Source organism: Ranitomeya variabilis, chromosome 4, assembly GCF_051348905.1.
Source record: "Ranitomeya variabilis isolate aRanVar5 chromosome 4, aRanVar5.hap1, whole genome shotgun sequence".
Classification (NCBI taxonomy): Eukaryota; Metazoa; Chordata; class Amphibia; order Anura; family Dendrobatidae; genus Ranitomeya; species Ranitomeya variabilis.
In genome coordinates this window covers 695,943,986-695,964,654 of record NC_135235.1, presented here as the reverse complement: position 1 = coordinate 695,964,654, position 20,669 = coordinate 695,943,986, and the positions used below count along the sequence as shown (strand labels likewise).

The 20,669-nt window shown below is 43.3% G+C and overlaps 2 protein-coding genes across 3 annotated transcripts in view; one reads left to right on the top strand and one right to left on the bottom strand.

The window, feature by feature from the left end:
- LOC143767661 (uncharacterized) overlaps positions 1-7,029 on the bottom strand; it is a 43,921-nt gene extending 36,892 nt beyond the window's left edge. Inside the window, exon 1 of the mRNA XM_077256124.1 lies at positions 7,002-7,029. Within this exon, the coding sequence (XP_077112239.1) occupies positions 7,002-7,028 (27 nt within the window). The 5' untranslated portion in view covers position 7,029. The remainder of the gene's footprint in view (positions 1-7,001) is intronic.
- A 79-nt stretch (positions 7,030-7,108) lies between these two features.
- Positions 7,109-20,669, top strand: part of LOC143767677 (uncharacterized) — a 30,703-nt gene continuing 17,142 nt past the window's right edge. Inside the window, exons 1-6 of one of the 2 annotated variants that reach the window (XM_077256154.1) lie at positions 7,109-7,178; positions 10,639-10,788; positions 10,918-11,097; positions 11,180-11,303; positions 11,387-11,484; positions 11,683-11,773. In XM_077256154.1, coding sequence (XP_077112269.1) covers positions 10,711-10,788; positions 10,918-11,097; positions 11,180-11,303; positions 11,387-11,484; positions 11,683-11,773 — 571 coding nt within the window. In that variant the 5' untranslated portion in view covers positions 7,109-7,178; positions 10,639-10,710. Of the gene's footprint in view, positions 7,179-10,599; positions 10,789-10,917; positions 11,098-11,179; positions 11,304-11,386; positions 11,485-11,682; positions 11,774-20,669 lie in introns of both variants that reach the window. The other variant, XM_077256155.1, reaches the window with a different exon arrangement.

Sequence of the window (20,669 nt, the reverse complement as noted above, 5' to 3'; positions counted from 1 at the left end):
CTGTATACTACTGTGTGGGCTGGGCTTTATATTACTGTGTGGGCAGTGCTGTATGCTACTTTGTGGGCTGTGCTGTATACTACTGTGTGGGCAGTGCTGTATACTACTGTGTGGGCAGTGCTGTATACTACTGTGTGGGCTGTGCTTTATATTACTGTGTGGGCAGTGCTGTATGCTACTTTGTGGGCTGTGCTGTATACTACTGTGTGGGCAGTGCTGTATACTACTGTGTGGGCAGTGCTGTATACTACTGTGTGGGCTGTGCTGTATACTACTGTTTGGGCTGTGCTGTATGCTACTGTGTGGGCAATGCTGTATACTACTGTGTGGGCTGTGCTGTATACTACTGTGTGGGCAGTGCTGTATGCTACTGTGTGGGCAGTGCTGTATACTACTGTGTGGGCAGTGCTGTATACTACTGTGTGGGCTGTGCTGTAGACTACTGTGTGGGCAGTGTTGTATACTACTGTGTGGGCAGTGTTGTATACTACTGTGTGAGCTGTGTTGTATACTACTGTGTGGGCAGTGCTGTATACTACTATGTAGGCTATGCTGTATACTACTAAGTGGGCAGTGCTGTATACTACTGTGTGGGCAGTGCTGTATACTACTGTGTGGGCAGTGCTGTATACTACTGTGTGGGCAGTGCTGTATACTAGTGTGTGGGCAGTGCTGTATACTACTGTGTGGGCTGTGCTGTATACAACTGTGTGGGCTGTGCTGTATACTACTGTGTGGGCAGTGCTGTATACTACTGTGTGGGCTGTCCTGTATATTACTGTGTGGGCAGTGCTGTATAGTACTGTGTGGGCTGTCCTGTATATTACTGTGTGGGCAGTGCTTTATACTACTGTGTGGGCTGTTCTATATACTACTGTGTGGGATGAGCTATATACTACTATGGGGGCTGTGCTATATACTATGGGGGTATATTATATTCTATCGGGGAGGTTGTGTTATATACTATGTGGCTGTGTTGTATATTTGGGGGGTATATTATATTCTATGGAGGAGGCTGTGTTACATACTCTGGGGGCTGCATTATATTTTGTGGGGGGCTTTATTAGATTTTATTAAGGGAAGATTGCATCATACTTTTTGATGGGGCTACATTATATTCTATGGGGAGGTGGGCTGTATTATATCCTGCTCGGGGCTACATTATATTCTATGGGGGGCTGTGTTATATTTATTTTCTATGAGGGGTGGTTGCATCATACTCTATGAGGGGGCTACATCATACTCTATTGGGGGGCTGCATTATATTCTATGGGGAGGTTACATTATACTCTGTGGGGTGGCTGCATTATACTCTGTGGGGTGGCTGCATTATACTCTATGGGGTGGTGGCTGCATTATACTCTGTGGGTTGGCTGCATTATACTCTATGGTGTGGCTGCATTATACTCTGTGGGGTGGTGGCTGCATTATACTATATGTGGGCTGAATTATACTGTATCAAGGACTATGGGGAATACATTATACTATATGAAGAACTATGGGGTGCAATATACTATGGGAAGTGAATTGTACTACATGGATGACTATGGCGGTGCATTATACTATATGGAGCACTGTGAGGAGTGTATTATGCTATATGGAGGACTGAGGAGTGTATTTTAATATATGGAGGACTATGAGGAGTGTATTATACTATAGGAGGACTATGGGAAGTGTATAATACTATATGGAGGACTATGAGGAGTGTATTATACTATATGGAGGACTACTGCATATTCATTGGGTGATTGGATTGTTTATGCCGAAATAAAAATCCTTGTTCTCAGCAGCACATCGCCGGTGTAAACTGTAGATGTGCTGCTGATAACATGATACTGTATGGTGATCTGTTAGTGATCTATTAGTGATTATTCTGTCCCCATCATTCTTTCTCAGACGGTGGAAAGAGGCCGGGAAACAAGCGTCCAACGACTTCAGTATTGTCGATAACACTCGTTTAGCGGCCTGAGATCAGCGCATGTAAATACAACCAAAATGCTTCTGTGTGATGTGCAATATGTTAGCATTTGGGGCCCCATTTTAAACTATGCCTAGGGCCCCACTTTGCCTAAAACCGGCCCTGGTAACTGTATAAATAAGTATAAAGTGAACCAGGCATTGTCAGGTTGGTGCTGTTACACCAATTAAAATGATACCTGGGTTGGAGAAATCCATTTTGTGTTTTCTTTTTTTAATCTGTGCTTGAATTTTTAAGTTAAAAAGATGCTTCATGCCAGACAAAGAGAAGTTCCTGATTCTGGGCCCCCTGCAGTCTGTGGCAGAGGGTGGTCTGTGTCGGCACGGTAATAAATTGTGTTATTTCCAGCTTTACAGAAGGACGATAACACACCATAGAAATGATAAGGCCTCAGTTACCACAACTGTCTACAAGGAAAACTGTTGCTCATAGCAACCAATCACAGCTCAGCGTTCATCTTTTAAACAGCTCTGGCAAAATGAAAGATGCTCATTGATTGGTTGCTATGGGCAACACAGGCAGTGTAACCTGTTGTGGTCAAGAAGATGTGCCTTCTATATATACAAGATCATATATATATATATATATATATATATATATATATATATACGGTATATATATATATATATATATATATATATATATATATATATATATATATATATATATATATATATATACACATATATATATTAGATATTTATTATACGGGGCTTTGCGTGTGGAGTGAGTGTGGCTATGTGGAGTGGGCGTGGATTGAAATCCACACACACATACACTCAGCCTTATATATACAGATGTACACATTTTACACATAACACCACATTATAAATTCATACACTAATAAAACTAAAAACATTAATCATTACTATAAAACTATGATTCTAGATACAGAATTCCTGGAGGGGTGTAGTTTCCAAAATGGGGTCACTTATGGAGTATTGCCACTGTTTAGGCACATCAGGGGCTCTTCGCGCACGACCTGACGCCCGCAGACCGTTCCATCAAAGTCTGAATTCCAAAACATCACTCCTTCCCTTCTGAGCTCTGCAATGCGCCCAAACAGTGGCTTTTCCTCTACATATGGGGTATCAGTATACTCAGGAGAAATTACACAACAACTTTTGTCGTCCATTTTCTCCTATTACTCTTGTGAAAATAAAAAAAATGGTGCTAAAATATCATTTTTGTTACTAAAAAGTTAAATGTTCATTTTCTCCTTCCATATTTCTCAGGTTTCTGTGAAGCACCTGAAGGGTTAATAAACTTCTTGAATGTGGTTTTGAGCACCCTGAGGGGTGCAGTTTTTACAATGGTGTCACTTTTTGGGTATTTTCTGTCCAGATAGGCCCCTCAAAGTCACTTCAAATGTGAGGTGGTCCCTAAAAAAATTGTTTTGTAAATTTGTTGTAAAAATGAGAAATCGTTGGTCAACTTTTAACCCTTATAACGTCCTAACAAAAAAATTATGTTTCCAACATTGGGCTGATGTAAAGCAGACATGTGGGAAATGTTAACAACAATATCCATCTAGGTACAATTGCCCATGGATGGTAAGTGATGTAGGCAGGAAATTTAAAAAATATATATTTTATTACAAAAATGTTTTAAAAAACCTAATCAGTAAACAGGGCTAAAAAAAAACCTCCATAGGGAGGGACAATTTGTACAGACACAATGACAATATATATATCAATTAGCAACCAATAATTGCTCCTGCTATATGTATCAGAAATGGCATGTAACAAATAATTGATAAACTACAAGGAGAACAGACAGATATATTTATCAATATATAAATGAATATAATGAAGCTCCGTCTACCAAATCCTCTCTATAAGGGTATGTGTCCACGTTCAGGATTGCATCAGGATTTGGTCAGGATTTTTCATCAGTATTTGTAAGCCAAAACCAGGAGTGGAACAATTAGAGGAAAAGTATAAAAGAAACATATGCTCCACTTCTGCATTTATCACCCACTCCTGGTTTTGGCTTACAAATACTGATGGAAAATACTGACCAAATCCTGATGCAATCCTGAACGTGGACACGTACCCTAATAGGGGCCAATGTCTTATCCCCATATGTGGATATACAAATGTGCGGTTTAGCCATAGAAGACCGTCATTATCCCATATAATAGTGTAAATACTGCAATAGATACTGATACCGATAATGACAGTCTCATGTGGTCAAAGAGCTTGCCGCAAAATAGTATTAATGGCAAGTGCTAATGCCGATAGGTAGACCTGATTTAATCAGAGAGCTTACCGCAGAAGGTGTCCTGTGTCTGGTGTCCTTCCCTCCCGCCCATGTGGGAAATGTTATTTATTAACTATTTTGTGTGACATAGCTATGATTTAAGGCACAATAATTCAAAGCTCGAAAATTGCAAAGTTTTCCAACTTTCTGACACATTTCCAATTTTTATACAAATAAACGTCATATTCTAGAAATTTTAGGACTATCTTGAAGTACAAACATGTCATGAAGAAAACAATCTCAGAATCACTAGCAGTCTCAGAATCAGTGGGATCCAGAGTTATTACCTCATAAAGTGACAGCGGGCAGAAATGAAAAAATTGGCCTGGTCAGGAAGGCGAAAACAGGCTTAGGGGTGAAGGGGTTAAATACACCCTATAGCACCATGTGAAAGACACTAAAGAACACAACTTTATAATCCTTAGGGGGCTGACAATAATCTAAGCGCTCCCTCCTATAACAGCTCTCCCTGAGCGGCTTCCTGAGGACGGTGTGCCGAGCATCGCATCACTGGGTCTTCTATAAACCCGGTAACGTGATGCGGCCGGACAGTCACAGTAATACCAGTAGCCAACATGGCTGCAGCATCACCGTGTATGGCGGGCAATCCCCGCATGTTTATTGGCTGGGAACTCGAGCACGGCGCTCCATCACCTGCGATACCCCAGTAACAAGCTTGTCCGAGCCCCCGATGCCGGATCGAGTAGTGGAGAGCGGCTCCCTCATCACTAGTATCTACATTATTGTGCTGGAGCCGGGAGAGGAATCATCGCATTGTGGGAGAACTTCTCTGGGCTTCTGTCCGCTCATCCTGCAGGTGTCTGACTGGGTCTAATGTGGAACCAGCGAAGCCGCATTCTGTCCACAGCTGTTATGCAGTAGTGTAGCAACGAGCGGGGGGCAGAGGGGGTGGTCACCCCAGGCCCCGTGCTCTGAGAGGTCCACCCGGAGCTACACTACTGTAACTGTATTGGCGTGCACAGTGCACCCATACCGTTACATTCTGCGGCAGTGCAGGGAGAATCGATTTCTCAGCTCTGCCGCCAGACCACTATGAGGCCCTTGAGCAGGCGGGGGGCCTGCTGTCTGCAGTGGCCCCCCTAATGTCATCGCAAGTTCAGCTGTATCACCTAGATGCCGATACAGCTGACAGCATTGATGAGAGAAGGAGCATTTTGTTCCCTCTCCCATCATTCCCCTCTCAGCGTCTGACATCACCAACACTGACAGGGTCACGATGACGTCATTACCTGGCACCCGCTGGCTGGAGATGAGCGGGCACTCAGAACAGTGGAGGAACCAGGAAGAAAGGTGAGTATTGGATTTATAGCTTTATGGGGCATTCTATGATGCTGTATATCTGCCCCCAACCCGACCTGTAAGAGAAGAAAAATAACTTTTATTATACTTACCTACAGGGCGGTCTGGTCAGAGGGGTGTCGCTCTTCTTGATCCAGGGCCTCCCACCTTATGATCGTCGTCCTCCTGCTTGCTTCATGTGGATGATGCATCACTGAGTCGTCCACACAGTCTCTTCAGCATCGCGCTCCTGCGCAGGTGTACTTCTCTGCCCTGTTGAGAGCAGAGCAAAGTACTGCAGTGCTCAGGTGCCAGAGCTCTGTGACCTTTCCCGACACCTGCTCGCGGTGCCAAGGAGTCTGTGTGGATGACGCAGAGATGCATCAGCCACATGAAGCAAGCGGGAGGGCAACATCGCAAGAAGATTATAAGTGCTGGACTAAAGCCTGCGACCCCCTTTGGATCGGACTGCCCCTTAGGTGAGTATAATAAAATGTCATTTTCTTCTCTTACAGGTCGGGTTGGGGGCAGATATACAGCATTATAGAATGCTATATGTCATCCCTGAAAGGTGATGGCCGTAACTTATATAGGCCAAAACTGGTGACAGGTTCCCTTTAAGGGCTGTATTTTACTATAGAGTCTGCCTATGGGGGGTGCATTATATTAGGAACTGCATTATGCTATAGAGTCTGCCTAGGGGGGTGCATTTTATTAAGGGCTGCAATATACTATAGAGGCTGCCTATGTGGGGTACATTATACTATAGAGTCTGCCTACGGGCAGTGCATTATACTATATTGAGGACTATATTGATGATTATCTGGTGCATTAGTCTTTATGGAGGCTATCTAGGGGCCATTATACAGTGTGGCGATTACAGTGTTGGAGCGATCAAACAGTTTGGGGGACACTAAGGGGTCAGTATATATACAGTGAGGAGGCATTAGACTGTGTATAAGAGCTTCATACTGTGTAGAGGGGAGCTGTACAGGGGGGAGACTCGGGACATTATTAAATGTATAGTGGCCACTTTGTTATAGGGGAACTCAGGTTACTGTGACTGTCAAAGACGGGAAAAGTGAACGATTCCATCAGAAAGAACGTCAGCGGTAAGTCATTATCTATAACTGTGCTGTGATCTGTTACATGTTCTGTAGGGCTGGTATCTACCACTGACCATATGGCGGTAATATCAATATTGGTCTTTATACAGAGATTATCTTCAGTAACAGCGCGGTAATCTGCTGAGGTTCTCCTCCACTATTAGGGGGCGTCACCAAGTTGTAACCAAGGTTACCTGGTTAGGGGCCACTCAGAAGTTTCGCCCCCCTGAACCAAAACCCTAGATACGCCTCTGTGTTTCGTCACTGTTCACACCACATGGAGACCCCAAAAAAGTCTCAGTGCAGAAGGGGTTAATGTCCCCGGCGCTCAGTAATGGGGAATCTCCAGCACCTACCTCCACCCGCAGAGCCGCACTCCACATATATGGCTGCTCTGTGCGCACAGGACCTGTGATGAGGTCACAGGAGGGGAGGAGTCAGGGGGTCACATGATCAGGGCCTCAGTGTATGCAGGACTCTGCTGTGCTGACAAGTATTCAGATCGTCTGCTGGAGTTGCTCCTTTAAGAACAGGTAACCTTGCAAAAATAGTGATCTGGATCCCCCAGATCTTTCATAAATCTTAGTGATATTACAGACGGGAGTTTCCAAGAGCGCTAGATTCAGGGGTAATCCTAGTGCTGACTGAGCCGTGTGGCCTCCATCTAAGGCCAGGTTCACATTGCGTTAAAGCAGCCCATTCAACGCATGTTAAAAGGACTGCGTTAACGCAAGTGCCGAAATGTGATCGTGCTAGCGGAGATAGAGCTAGCAGATGCTCTATCTGCACTAGCTTTGACGGACCCGGAAACACTGCAGCCCGCGTCCAAGGGTCCATCACAGAATGACGACACATCGCTAGAGCATGCCCATTATGGCATGCTTTCGCGATGTGCCCGATAATGGGGTTAATGGCAGCGTTAACGGACTGCGTTACACTGTGTTATGCCGCGGTGAATCGCAGTCCGTCTAACGTGCCATATAAATGCAATGTGAACCCAGCCTAAGAGAGTGTCCGCAAACCCAGCCTAAGGGCTCATTTCCACATGCGAGTCACACGTCCGTATCTTGCATGTGGAAACCAAGCTCTGGCGCCAACACTTTGGAGCGGAGCGTGCAGCTCCATGTGTTCCTATGCGGCCGCACGCTCCGCTCCACAGTGCCGGCGCCAGAGCTTGGTTTCCACATGCGAGATACGGACGTGTGCCTCGCATGTGGAAATGAGCCCTTAGAGAGTGTCCGCAAACCCAGCCTAAGAGAGTGTCCGCAACCCCAGAGGATGCAGCGGCCGGAGCAATGTTATAGATTGAGGGAATTTCTGAGAGCAGCACATTAATAAGAATGTTTTACCGGAACCTCCTGGGGCATCAAGGAAAACCGTCTCCCATTCCCACCTGGAATCTGAGCCATAATTGCCAAATCCCCCGATCTGTGGTCATCAACCAGAAGAAGCTTATTTACTGGGACAAATCCCCTCATCTTCCCCAAATCCTGGCTTTTCTCTCCCAGAATTTCTCTGCCCATAACACAAAGGCTGGTGGAGCTGGTGCCGGTGACCTGATGCTATTAGAGGGTCACTACTGACACATTGGCTCCTTTCTTCTAGAGTCAGGAGGACTGTGGTGGATCTGTCGGCAGTGACATTTCTGGCTAAGTCCGGATGACCTCTCCTGTGCTCTCTATGGATATCTCCTCTAGGATATTCTGTGTATTTGTCCCACAGAGCCCGGGGATTGGAAGGTGCACAGGCTGTAGGTATTATAGGGAGCAGGTTAGAAGATGAGGTGGAAAGCGAGTGAGGGACGTCTCCTGCAATGTCAGGTCCCAGTGTGGACCATCCTCCATCAGACCACACTTTTGGCATGGCCTCCCTGTAAGTGTTTGTTGGTTCAGCTGTATGTACAGAAGACGCTCGCTCTCCACCTTGGCATACAGATCTACTATACATTGAGGAGAAAGTTGCCTCCATTGTAGTCTGGTCATTATTTGGTAGGTGTAGAAGTCCATAGCTGATATTTTATTGGTTGGTTTATTGGTCGGCCTCGCAGTGCTGGGATCAGTCTGTTAGATTATAGTGATCGCCATCTTGGCCATTCCACAGTATTATAGGATATTGCAGAGCATCATATGATCTATGTGTTTCTGTAATACGCTGAACATGTTCTCTCCGTCTCTGAATAATTATATCTCGGCTTAGAAAGTCCCGTCCAACCATTACAATAGCTCCTTCATTAACACCGGGAGAAGTAAATCTCCTTTTGTGCCACCAACCGGAGTCTTGTCTGCTCTTATTACACCCTGATATTCCGCACTTGACATTCTTTCTAAGGCTGTATTATAAAGGTTTACTAACTGATTGTGTTGGTGGAAAAATCTTTGCAAATTCAAAACAATTTCTTTTTGTCTCAGGTATAACTTCACAACGACGCTCAGCTTGTAGCTGTTCATCTCCCAAACAGTAAATTTGTAAAAATGTTGGGTCTTGATTTGCTACAGTCGGCATAAATCTTCTTCCTTAAGTCCAGCTGTTGTACCAAAGGACATCATCTGGAAAGATGAATTGTATCTCCTAATAATTTGCAGTAAATGCTTAGACTCATGTGTTGTTCCTGACATGTATGAAAAAAGTGGTTCAAGAGGTAGAGTTAAAGGTGACAAATTGACTTTACCATTTGAGCAGCACGTACCAGGAGGTTTAAAGTTAAAATTTTTGCTTGACAATGTTCTCATATTACATCCATTCTGCTTATTATGAATTTCAGATGTGACCTATATTTGTGAATAGGGTCATAGTGAAACGCATCCAAACTCAAGTCAGCCTGCCTACGTCGTTGCATATGTCATATGCGGTCTTTTTGACGAAGTTCATCCTTTTGTTCAGATGTTTCCACATCCCTTGATTCAGTCTGTCTCATCTGTTTTTCCCGGAGATGACATTCCCGTTGCTCAGATGTTTCCGCTGCCTCTGATTCAGCCTGTCTCATTCATTTCCTTTCAAGCCAGAGCTCACATTGTTCACTTGTCTCAGCTGTTTGAGAAGGATTATTTTCTTAGCTTTTGGATTATATTGCCCCATAGTTGGTCATCTTTTTGGGCGGCATTTTAAAAGCAAGTTCTTAGTATTATGACCCTTAGTAATCATCTCCCACTCATCAGAAATCTAGTAAGTGAAACTATACTGTATATAAAGCAGTAAATGTGGGACTGTCTCACAGTCAGACTGTTCTAGTTGTCCATAGCAACCAATCAGAGCTCAGCTTTCACTTTATCTCAGTAGCGTCATGCTGAAAACTGCACCCTGGCTGCTATAGGTAACCAGAACGATCTTACTGTGAGGCAATTTTCATTAAAGGGAGTCTGTCACCCCAAAAATCATATCTGAGCTAAGCCCACCAGCATCAGGGGCTTATCTACAGCATTCTGTAATGCATTCTGTAATGCTGTAGATAAGCCCCCAATTTAACCTGAAAGATGAGAAATAAAGGTTAGATCATACTCACCCAGGGGCGGTCCCGCTGTGGTCCGGGTCCGATGGGCGTTGCGGTCCAGTCCAGCGCCTCCTATCTTCATTCGATGACGTCCTCTTCTTGTCTTCTTGCAGCGGCTCTGGCACAGGCGTACTTTGTCTGCCCTGATGAAGGCAGAGCAAAGTACTGCATTGCGCAGATGCCCATTTTCTCCTTTATTTCTATGGAGTCTTCGGGGGGCCAAATCTCGTGAAGGGGGGAAATTTTGAGTTTTAATGTTCGCAGTAATTTTAGTCTGGTGTTATAGATGAGCCATACAAAATTTACTGAAACCGAGTGAAAAATGTGGTTTTGTATTCCACGGGCTACCATACGCAGATTTTCTGCTTTATAAATATAGATATAAAAAAATAAAATGAAATACTGTAAAATAATAAATCTCCTCATATGTTTCCTTTATTATCTCCAGTAATTTTATTATTACACAGGATTCTTATGATGTTACCTCGGATCATCTTCTCATTCAGGTCTCTAGAATATCGGATCCTCTCAGTGAAGATCTTCTATATAAGAGAATTTTCCTGATTTACCCATTACAGATGGATATGGACAGAGAAAAGATGGTGGAGAGGATATTACACCTCACCCTAGAGATCCTCTTCCGGCTTACTGGAGAGGTGAGAGATTCTGATAACGTCACATTACATCATTCTTATCTATGGGAATAACAGATGGACAGAACTGGAGAGGTGAGGACTCTGGAAATGTCTGTAGTGAGATTTATTAATGTGTCTCTCCATAACCAGGATTACACAGTGGTGAAGAAGACCTCTAGTGAGCGCTGTCAGGACCCTGTGTCTGAGGGATGGGGAAGACCCCAGAGCCTAATAATGGGGCCTCCACCTCACGCCCTGATACATGAGGACATCAATGACCAGAAGATCCTAGAACTCACCTACAAGATGATTGAGCTGCTGACTGGAGAGGTGACACTGCTGGGAATACTGGGACATTACACAGTAACGCTATGAAGGGATTGGGGGATGACGGTATCATTGTATGTGTCAGGTTCCTATAAGATGTCAGGATGTCGCCGTCTATTTTTCCATGGAAGAGTGGGAGTATTTAGAAGGACACGAAGATCTGTACAAGGACGTCATGATGGAGGTTCCCCAGCCCCTCACATCACCAGGTAATAGACAGGACTAAATACACACGGCCTATAATTATCTGTATGTAGAGAATGAATTCAGTCCCTGTATGTGTTTCCTCTAGATCTATCCAGTAAGATGACAACACCAGAGAGATGTCCCCGTCCTCTTCTTCCACAGGACTGTAAAGAAGAAGATCCCAATGTTCCTCAGGATCATCAGGTAGATGGAGAGAAGGTGTCAGGAGATCTCCCCTATGATGTGTAGACGGCTGTGAAGGTCTTGTGCTCAGTCTTGTTTTATCCCCCAGTATTATATGTTTTATACTTGTGTAATGAGAACGGTGGAGATGGCAGGATTAGAGCTGATCATAGATGTGACTTCTCCATCTGTCTGTGACTTTTACAATATTTGTTTCAGGGTGAAGATCTGACCCATATTAATACTACAGAGACATATGTGAGGGGTGATGAGCGGTGTAAAGAGGAGATTCCTACATATGACTATCCAGGTGAGTAGTGACCACTAAATGCAAGGAAGTGAGAGATTCGTTAGTAGCTGCAAATGATCTTTAGAGCAGGTAAGTTTTCCCTGAGTGGTATATATTGGGCCGTCTGAAAATTGAGTTTAGTCTACACATTTTGTCTACACAACTAATTGACAGCTGTTTCAATACCAAACTAGGGCAGTCTCTATAGGAGGAAAAACACAATAATTATACTGTATTTTCATATAGTTTCTATTCCTCACTGACTGCCACTGGAGTGGCTTTTAAACTTACAAAGTATATACAGTGGGTACGGAAAGTATTCGGACCCCTTTAAATTTTTCACTCTGTTTCACTGCAGCCATTTGGTAAATTCAAAAAAGTTAATTTTTTTCTCAATAATGTACATTCTGCACACCATCTTGACTGAAAAAAACAGAAATGTAGACATTTTTGCAAATTTATTAAAAAAGAAAAACTGAAATATCACATGGTCATAAGTATTCAGACCCTTTGCTCAGTAATGACTAGAAGCACTCTTGATTTAGTACTGCCATGAGTCTTCTTGTGAATGATGCAACAAGTTCTTCACACCTGGATTTGGAATCCTCTGCCATTCTTCCTTGCAGATCCTCTCCAGTTCCTTCAGGATGGATGATGGTGATTGTTGGTGGACAGCCATTTTCAGGTCTCTCCAGAGATGCTCAATTGGGTTTAGGTCAGGTTTCTGGCTGGGCCACTCAAGAATGGTCACAGAGTTGTTCTGAAGCCACTTTGTTATTTTAGCTATGTGCTTAGGGTCATTGTCTCGTTGGAAGGTGAACCTTTGGCCAATTCTGAGGTCCAGAGCACTCTGGAAGAGGTTTTCATCCAGGATATCTCTGTACTTGGCTGCATTCATGTTTCCTTCAATGAGAACCAGTCGTCCTGTCCCTGCAGCTGAAAAACACCCAATAGCACGATGCTGCCACCACCATGTTTCACTGTTGGGATTGCATTGGGCAGGTGATGAACAGTGCCTGGTTTTCTCCACACATACCGCTTAGAATTATCACCAAAAAGGTCTGTCTTTGTCTCATCAGACCAGAGAATCTTATTTCTCATAGTCTGGGAGTCCTTTGTTTGTTTTTTTAGCAAACTCTATTTGTTCTTTCATATGTCTTGCACTGAGGAGAGGCTTCCGTCGGGTCACTATGCCATAAAGACCTGACAGGTGGAGGGCTGCAGTGATAGTTGACTTTCTCCCATCTTCTTACTGCATCTTTGGGGCTCAGCCACAGTGATCTTGGTGTTCTTCATTACCTCTCTCATCAATCCTCTTCTCCCACGATTGCTCAGTTTGTCTGGATAGCCAGGTCTAGGAAGACTTCCGGTGGTCTCAAACTTCTTCCATTTAAGGATTATGGAGGCCACTGTGCTCTTAGGAACCTTGAGTACTGCAGAAATTCTTTTGTAACCTTGGCCAGATTTGTGCCTTGCCACAATTCTGTCTCTGAGCTCCTTGGCCAGTTCCTTTGACTTCATGATTCTCATTTGGTCTGACAGACACTGTGAGCTATAATAAAGAAAACTTGGCACTCAACTTCTAGAATTTTTTTTTATTATTTTTTAATGCAGCCAGAAGATAACATAGACGTTTCGGCCTCACTGGCCTTCATCAGTAACTATATGTGAAAAAATATATACAGAATATGATTGACAATGAAAATATCATATCAAAGAAATTACAACAAAAACATAAATAAAGTATATACAGGATTGGGCAATCTAGAGTGACAAGGAATAATCTAGACATAGGGTCATGTCAGAATTGAACAATCAGATCCATTTAATGTGGCATGAAACTACCATTAAATTGCACAAAATAATAATGTTATGAACAAATGAGAGTATAATATCTGGTGGAAAAAATGAGAAGGAGCCATACCGGACTGCAGTATAGTGGTTAATCGCGTTCAGTGCGATAGTAGGAGTGACACCATAGTCTTTAAAGGTAAATAAGCAGAAGAAAGAACACCAGGATATTGAAAACAGCTGACATGTCGCGGCGTTAAGGTGGGCTCACCGCCGAAGCCCACCTCAAAGGGAGGGATACTGCCAGCTGACGTACTATTCCGCCAGCTGGCAGAAAGGGGTTAATAAGAAAATTTTTTTTACTTTTTTGAATTTAACAAATGGCTGCAATGAAACAAAGAGTGAAAAATTTAAAGGAGTCTTAATACTTTCTGTACCCACTGTACATTTATTCTTGCCTGCAGGAGATGTGTTGGCATGGCTCGAGCCCTGGTTTCATGGAATCACTCCACATCATGGATTCCATTATGTTTTCAATCTTAAGGATTTCAGATTTCTACACAATCTTTCCGGAAATGGGGGCGCTAATACTTGCTCTACTCTTCTGGTCAGGACACATAGTAGCTCCAATGGTCCACCATAAATGAGTTCAACTCCGGTTTACTGTTGGAGTTCTCCCAACGCCCCTCTTGCCCACGCCCCTCTGGAAGAAGAACTCTGTGCGAAACGGCGCTCGTCGGGCGTGGGGTGGGACATAGCTCCATCTTTCAGCCGCACTACTCCGCATCACTCACTGCAGGTAATGGCTGTATGCTTTTTATGACAATCCAGGCATGGCATTCTCTTCCCTCTACTATTATGTGCTGACGGTAATTAATGTGTTAAGGACATGCTAGTAGGGCTATTTTTCATATTATTTATGGGTTTCTAATCTGGGACAATTGGCCTTTCTAACTTTGCACTAGTTTTTAGGCATATATGGATACCTTCCTTTAGGCCTTCATTTGGAACCCAGTTAGTTAAATTCCTATTTGTCTCATAAGCCCCTTTTTTGTGCACATGATTGTTTACATAGTGTCTTGTTATGTTCCTTAATACTTACAATATCATTACCTGGTGCAGGTATTAGGTATTTGTGACTTTTTGCTATTTCCTCCCCACCATCTTTTTGGAGGTATTCCCCTTGTTTTCCCCTGGCTTTTTAGCATTACTTTTTACCATTGTAATAAATAAAGATATCGTTTTAATTTATTTGTTTCTTTTTGGTCACTTCTTACTGTTATGGTGTATATCAGGACACATAGTAGCTTCATAAATGAGTGCAACTCCGGTTTAGTGTTGAAGTTCTCCCCTCATACATATGTTGTTGTTGAGGATGTAACTTTTTTTGTTACATTTTCACTCTGTATGATAGTTTGATTGTGGTGGGATCGGCCAGCCTCACTTATCTGAGGCTATAACTCCCTGGGAGTGTTTAACCCCTTCACCCCCGGAGCTTTTTCCGTTTTTCCGTTTTCGTTTTTCGCTCCCCTCCTTCCCAGAGCCATAACTTTTTTATTTTTCCGTCAATTTGGCCATGTGAGGGCTTATTTTTTGCGGAACGAGTTGTACTTTTGAACGACATCATTGGTTTTAGCATGTCGTGTACTAGAAAACGGGAAAAAAATTCCAAGTGCAGTGAAATTGCAAAAAAAGTGCAATCCCACACTTGTTTTTTGCTTGCCTATTTTGCTATGTTCACTAAATGCTAAAACCTGCCACTATGATTCTCCAGGTCACTACGAGTTCATAGACACCTAACATGACTAGGTTATTTTTCACCTAAGTGGTGAAAAAAAATTCCAAACTTTGCAAAAAACAAAACAAAACAAAATTGCGCCATTTTCCGATACTCGTAGCGTCTCCATTTTTCGTGATCTGGGGTCAGGTGAGGGCTTATTTTTTGCGTGCCGAGCTGGCGTTTTTAATGATAGCATTTTGGTGCAGATACGTTCTTTTGATCGCCCGTTATTGCATTTTAATGCAATGTCGTGGCGACCAAAAAAACGTAAATCTGGCGTTTCGAATTTTTTTCTCATTACGCCATTTAGCGATCAGGTTAATGCTTTTTTTTTATTGATAGATCGGGCGATTCTGAACGCGGCGATACCAAATATGTGTAGGTTGGGGTTTTTTTTTATTGATTTATTTTGATTGGGGCGAAAGGGGGGTGATTTAAACTTTTATATTTTTTTTATTTTTTTCACATTTTTAAAAACTTTTTTTTTTTACTTTTGCCATGCTTCTATAGCCTCCATGGGAGGCTAGAAGCAGGCACAGCCCGATCGGCTCTGCTATGCAGCAGTGATCATAAGATCGCTGCTACACAGCAGATTTGCAGGTGTGCTGTGAGCGCCGACCACAGGGGGGCGCTCACAGCCACCGGCAATCAGTAACCATAGAGGTCTCAAGGACAGCGGGGGTCCCGACATGTGATGTACTATACCGTCAGATGTCGGGAAGGGGTTAAAAAAAGGTTTCAATTTCCAAATGCCTGAGATCTAAATTTAGGATTCCTCAGCTCTACAGTATTATAAAAAGTTCTATTTAATTGTCTAATATCTCTTCTTGACATTCATCTGACAGAAAATATTGGTCCTTACGATAGTTTATATTGCTTAGAGCCACCGAGTCTCATATGCCAATTACTCCAGAGAAGTTTCACCACTACTCATTTTTTTTTCCTGAGGATGATTGTTCAGCTTGATCATTTCAGTAGATGTGTTATTGTCTATAGTCAGTTTTGTCCATCATCCTTCTTTAACCCCTCTACATGGATTTAGACTTACACAGAGACCCCTAGGCTTGGGGCACAGTGTTACCTGCTGTTCTGTGGAGTAAGATGGGAAGAAGAATAGACAGATAACCAGGAGGCCAGAGAAAATACTAACTCAGGAGACATAAGAGTAGTCCGTAAACAGGCCGGGGTCACAACAGGAAACAAATACACAAGCCGGGAGCTGAGCACATAGGACTGAACTACAGGTCCTTCTCAAAAAATTAGCATATAGTGTTAAATTTCATTATTTACTATAATGTAATGATTACAATTAAACTTTCATATATTATAGATTCATTATCCACCAACTGAAATTTGTCAGGTCTTTTATTGTTTTAATACTGATGATTTTGGCCTACAACTCCTGATAACCCAAAAAACCTGTCTCAATAAATTAGCATATTTCAACCGTCCAATCAAATAAAAGTGTTTTTTAATAACAAACAAAAAAACCATCAAATAATAATGTTCAGTTATGTACTCAATACTTGGTCGGGAATCCTTTGGCAGAAATGACTGCTTCAATGCGGCGTGGCATGGAGGCAATCAGACTGTGACACTGCTGAGATGTTATGGAGGCCCAGGATGCTTCAATAGCGGCCTTAAGCTCATCCAGAGTGTTGGGTCTTGCGTCTCTCAACTTTCTCTTCACAATATCCCACAGATTCTCTATGGGGTTCAGGTCAGGAGAGTTGGCAGGCCAATTGAGCACAGTAATACCATGGTCAGTAAACCATTTACCAGTGGTTTTGGCACTGTGAGCAGGTGCCAGGAAGCATGAAGTGCTCCAAAATCTCCTGATAGCTAGCTGCATTGACCCTGCCCTTGATGAAACACAGTGGACCAACACCAGCAGCTGACATGGCACCCCACACCATCACTGACTGGGTACTTGACACTGGACTTCAGGCATTTTGGCATTTCCTTCTCCCCAGTCTTCCTCCAGACTCTGGCACCTTGATTTCCGAATGACATGCAAAATTTGCTTTCATCAGAAAAAAGTACTTGGGACCACTTAGCAACAGTCCAGTGCTGCTTCTCTGTAGCCCAGGTCAGGCGCTTCTGCCGCTGTTTATGGTTCAAAAGTGGCTTTACCTGGGGAATGCGGCACCTGTAGCCCATTTCCTGCACATGCCTGTGCACGGTGGCTCTGGATGTTTCCACACCAGACTCAGTCCACTGCTTCCTCAGGTTCCCCAAGGTCTGGAATCGGTCCTTCTCCACAATCTTCCTCAGGGTCCGGTCACCTCTTCTCGTTGTACAGCGTTTTCTGCCACATTGTTTCCTTCCAACAGACTTACCATTGAGGTGCCTTGATACAGCACTCTGGGAACAGCCTATTTGTTGAGAAATTTCTTTCTGGGTCTTACCCTCTTGCTTGAGGGTGTCAATGATGGCCTTCTTGACATCTGTCAGGTCGCTAGTCTTACCCATGATGGGGGTTTTGAGTAATGAACCAGGCAGGGAGTTTTTAAAAGCCTCAGGTATCTTTTGCATGTGTTTAGAGTTAATTAGTTGATTCAGAAGATTAGGGTAATAGGTCGTTTAGAGAACCTTTTCTTGATATGCTAATTTATTGAGACAGGTTTTTTGGGTTATCAGGAGTTGTAGGCCAAAATCATCAGTATTAAAACAATAAAAGACCTGACAAATTTCAGTTGGTGGATAATGAATCTATAATATATGAAAGTTTAATTGTAATCATTACATTATGGTAAATAATGAAATTTAACACTATATGCTAATTTTTTGAGAAGGACCTGTAGAGGAGATCAAGGTTGTATCTGGCAATATGCTTCAAGCTTTAGTAAGGTGTGGTGCTTTCGAAGTCCAATTCTGATTGACCAAGGTGTTCTCAATCTCAGGCAGACATATTGCATATAGAAACAAATAATACTAAATAATACTAATACTAAAGCAGAAAACATGGTACCGCAACCATATAATTGGGAACACTACTAAGACATAGTGTCTAAAACGGCCAAATAAGCTCCGGACACTCCATTAGATTTGTGAAAACAAGAGAATTGGAGTACAGGTCCAAATAATTATACTTTATTTATGCCAAAAATATGAATAAAAAAGTGATTACATAATCCACTAAATCAGTGATTTTCAACCTTTTTTGAGCCGTGGCACACTTTTTATACTTGAAAAAACCCGGGGCACACCACCAACCAAAATTGCACAAAATGACACTAAAACAGTACATATTCTACATATAGTTAATAATATAGATTCTAAATGTATTTATACTCACTCAGTGTGAAACCTGGGCCTGTTTCGATAAACACAAAAGGGATATCCTGGCAGGAATGGTGGAAAGACACACACAAAGCTCTTCCTCAACAGTTCTCAGTCTCTCCCTGTTTTTAGTTTTTATCGCAGTCAAGCTTGAGAAGCCCAGCTCACATAGATATGTGGTCGAAAATGGGAGCAATGTCAAAATAGCTTTGTTGGCCAGAATGGGGAACTCCTTAGAGTGGTACTGTGCAGTGTATATATACAGGGGAGAGGTACTGTGCGGTGTATACATACAGGGGAGAGGTACTGTGCGGTGTATACATACAGGGGAGAGGTACTGTGCGGTGTATATATACAGGGGAGAGGTACTGTGCTGTGTATATATACAGGAGGAGTGGTACTGTGCGGTGTATATATACAGGAGGAGTGGTACTGTGCGGTGTGTATATACAGGGGAGAGGTACTGTGCGGTGTATATATACAGGGGAGAGGTACTGTGCGGTGTATATATACAGGGGAGAGGTACTGTGCTGTGTATATATACAGGAGGAGTGGTACTGTGCGGTGTATATATACAGGAGGAGTGGTACTGTGCGGTGTGTATATATACAGGGGAGAGGTACTGTGCAGTGTATATATACAGGGGAGAGGTACTGTGCGGTGTATATATACAGGAGGAGCGGTACTGTGCAGTGTATATATACAGGGGAGAGGTACTGTGCGGTGTATATATACAGGGGAGAGGTACTGTGCTGTGTATATATACAGGAGGAGTGGTACTGTGCAGTGTATATATACAGGGGAGAGGTACTGTGCGGTGTATATATACAGGGGAGAGGTACTGTGCTGTGTATATATACAGGAGGAGTGGTACTGTGCGGTGTATATATACAGGAGGAGTGGTACTGTGCGGTGTGTATATATACAGGGGAGAGGTACTGTGCGGTGTATATATACAGGACAGGAGGAGTGGTACTGTGCAGTGTATATATACAGGACAGGAGAAGTGGTACTGTGCAGGGTATATATACAGGACAGGAGGAGTGGTACTGTGCAGTGTATATATACAGGGCAGGAGGAGTGGTACTCTGCAGTGTATATATACAGGAGGAGTGGTACTGTGCAGTGTATATATACAGGGCAGGAGGAGTGGTACTGTGCAGTGTATATATACAGGAGGAGTGGTACTGTGCGGTGTGTATATATACAGGAGGAGTGGTACTGTGCGGTGTATATATACAGGGGAGAGGTACTGTGCAGTGTATATATACAGGGGAGAGGTACTGTGCTGTGTATATATACAGGGGAGAGGTGCTGTGCAGTGTATACATACAGGAGGAGAGGTACTGTGTGGTATATATACAGGAGGAGTGGTACTGTGCAGTGTATATATACAGGACAGGAGGAGTGGTACCGTGCAGTGTATATATACAGGGCAGGAGGAGTGGTACTGTGCAGTGTATATATACAGGAGGAGTGGTACTGTGCGGTGTGTATATATACAGGAGGAGTGGTACCGTGCAGTGTATATATACAGGGCAGGAGGAGTGGTACTGTGCGGTGTATATATACAGGGGAGAGGTACTGTGCGGTGTATATATACAGGGGAGAGGTACTGTGCAGTGTATATATACAGGAGGAGAGGTACTGTGTGGTATATATACAGGGGAGAGGTACTGTGCAGTGTATATATACAGGGGAGAGGTACTGTGCGGTGTATATATACAGGGGAGAGGTACTGTGCAGTGTATATACTTCAACAGCCGCCCAGCCCAGGCCCCCAGCACCTGTCCTGTATATATATTATATGCACTGTATCTATACAGGCTGTGCTGGGGGCCTGGGCTGGGCGGCTGCTGTAGTATATATATATATGTCAGCTGCAGCCGCCCAGCCCATGGCCGCCCCAGGTCACCCAGAGTAGACTGTCAGAACATACAACGATAGCTGTTGTGAATTTGGATTCTGGGCTCCCCCGGTGGCTACTGGTGGAATTGAACTGGTGTCTCATCTTCTCTGTTCACCTGTTCCCATCAAGATGTGGGAGTCGCTATATAACCTTGC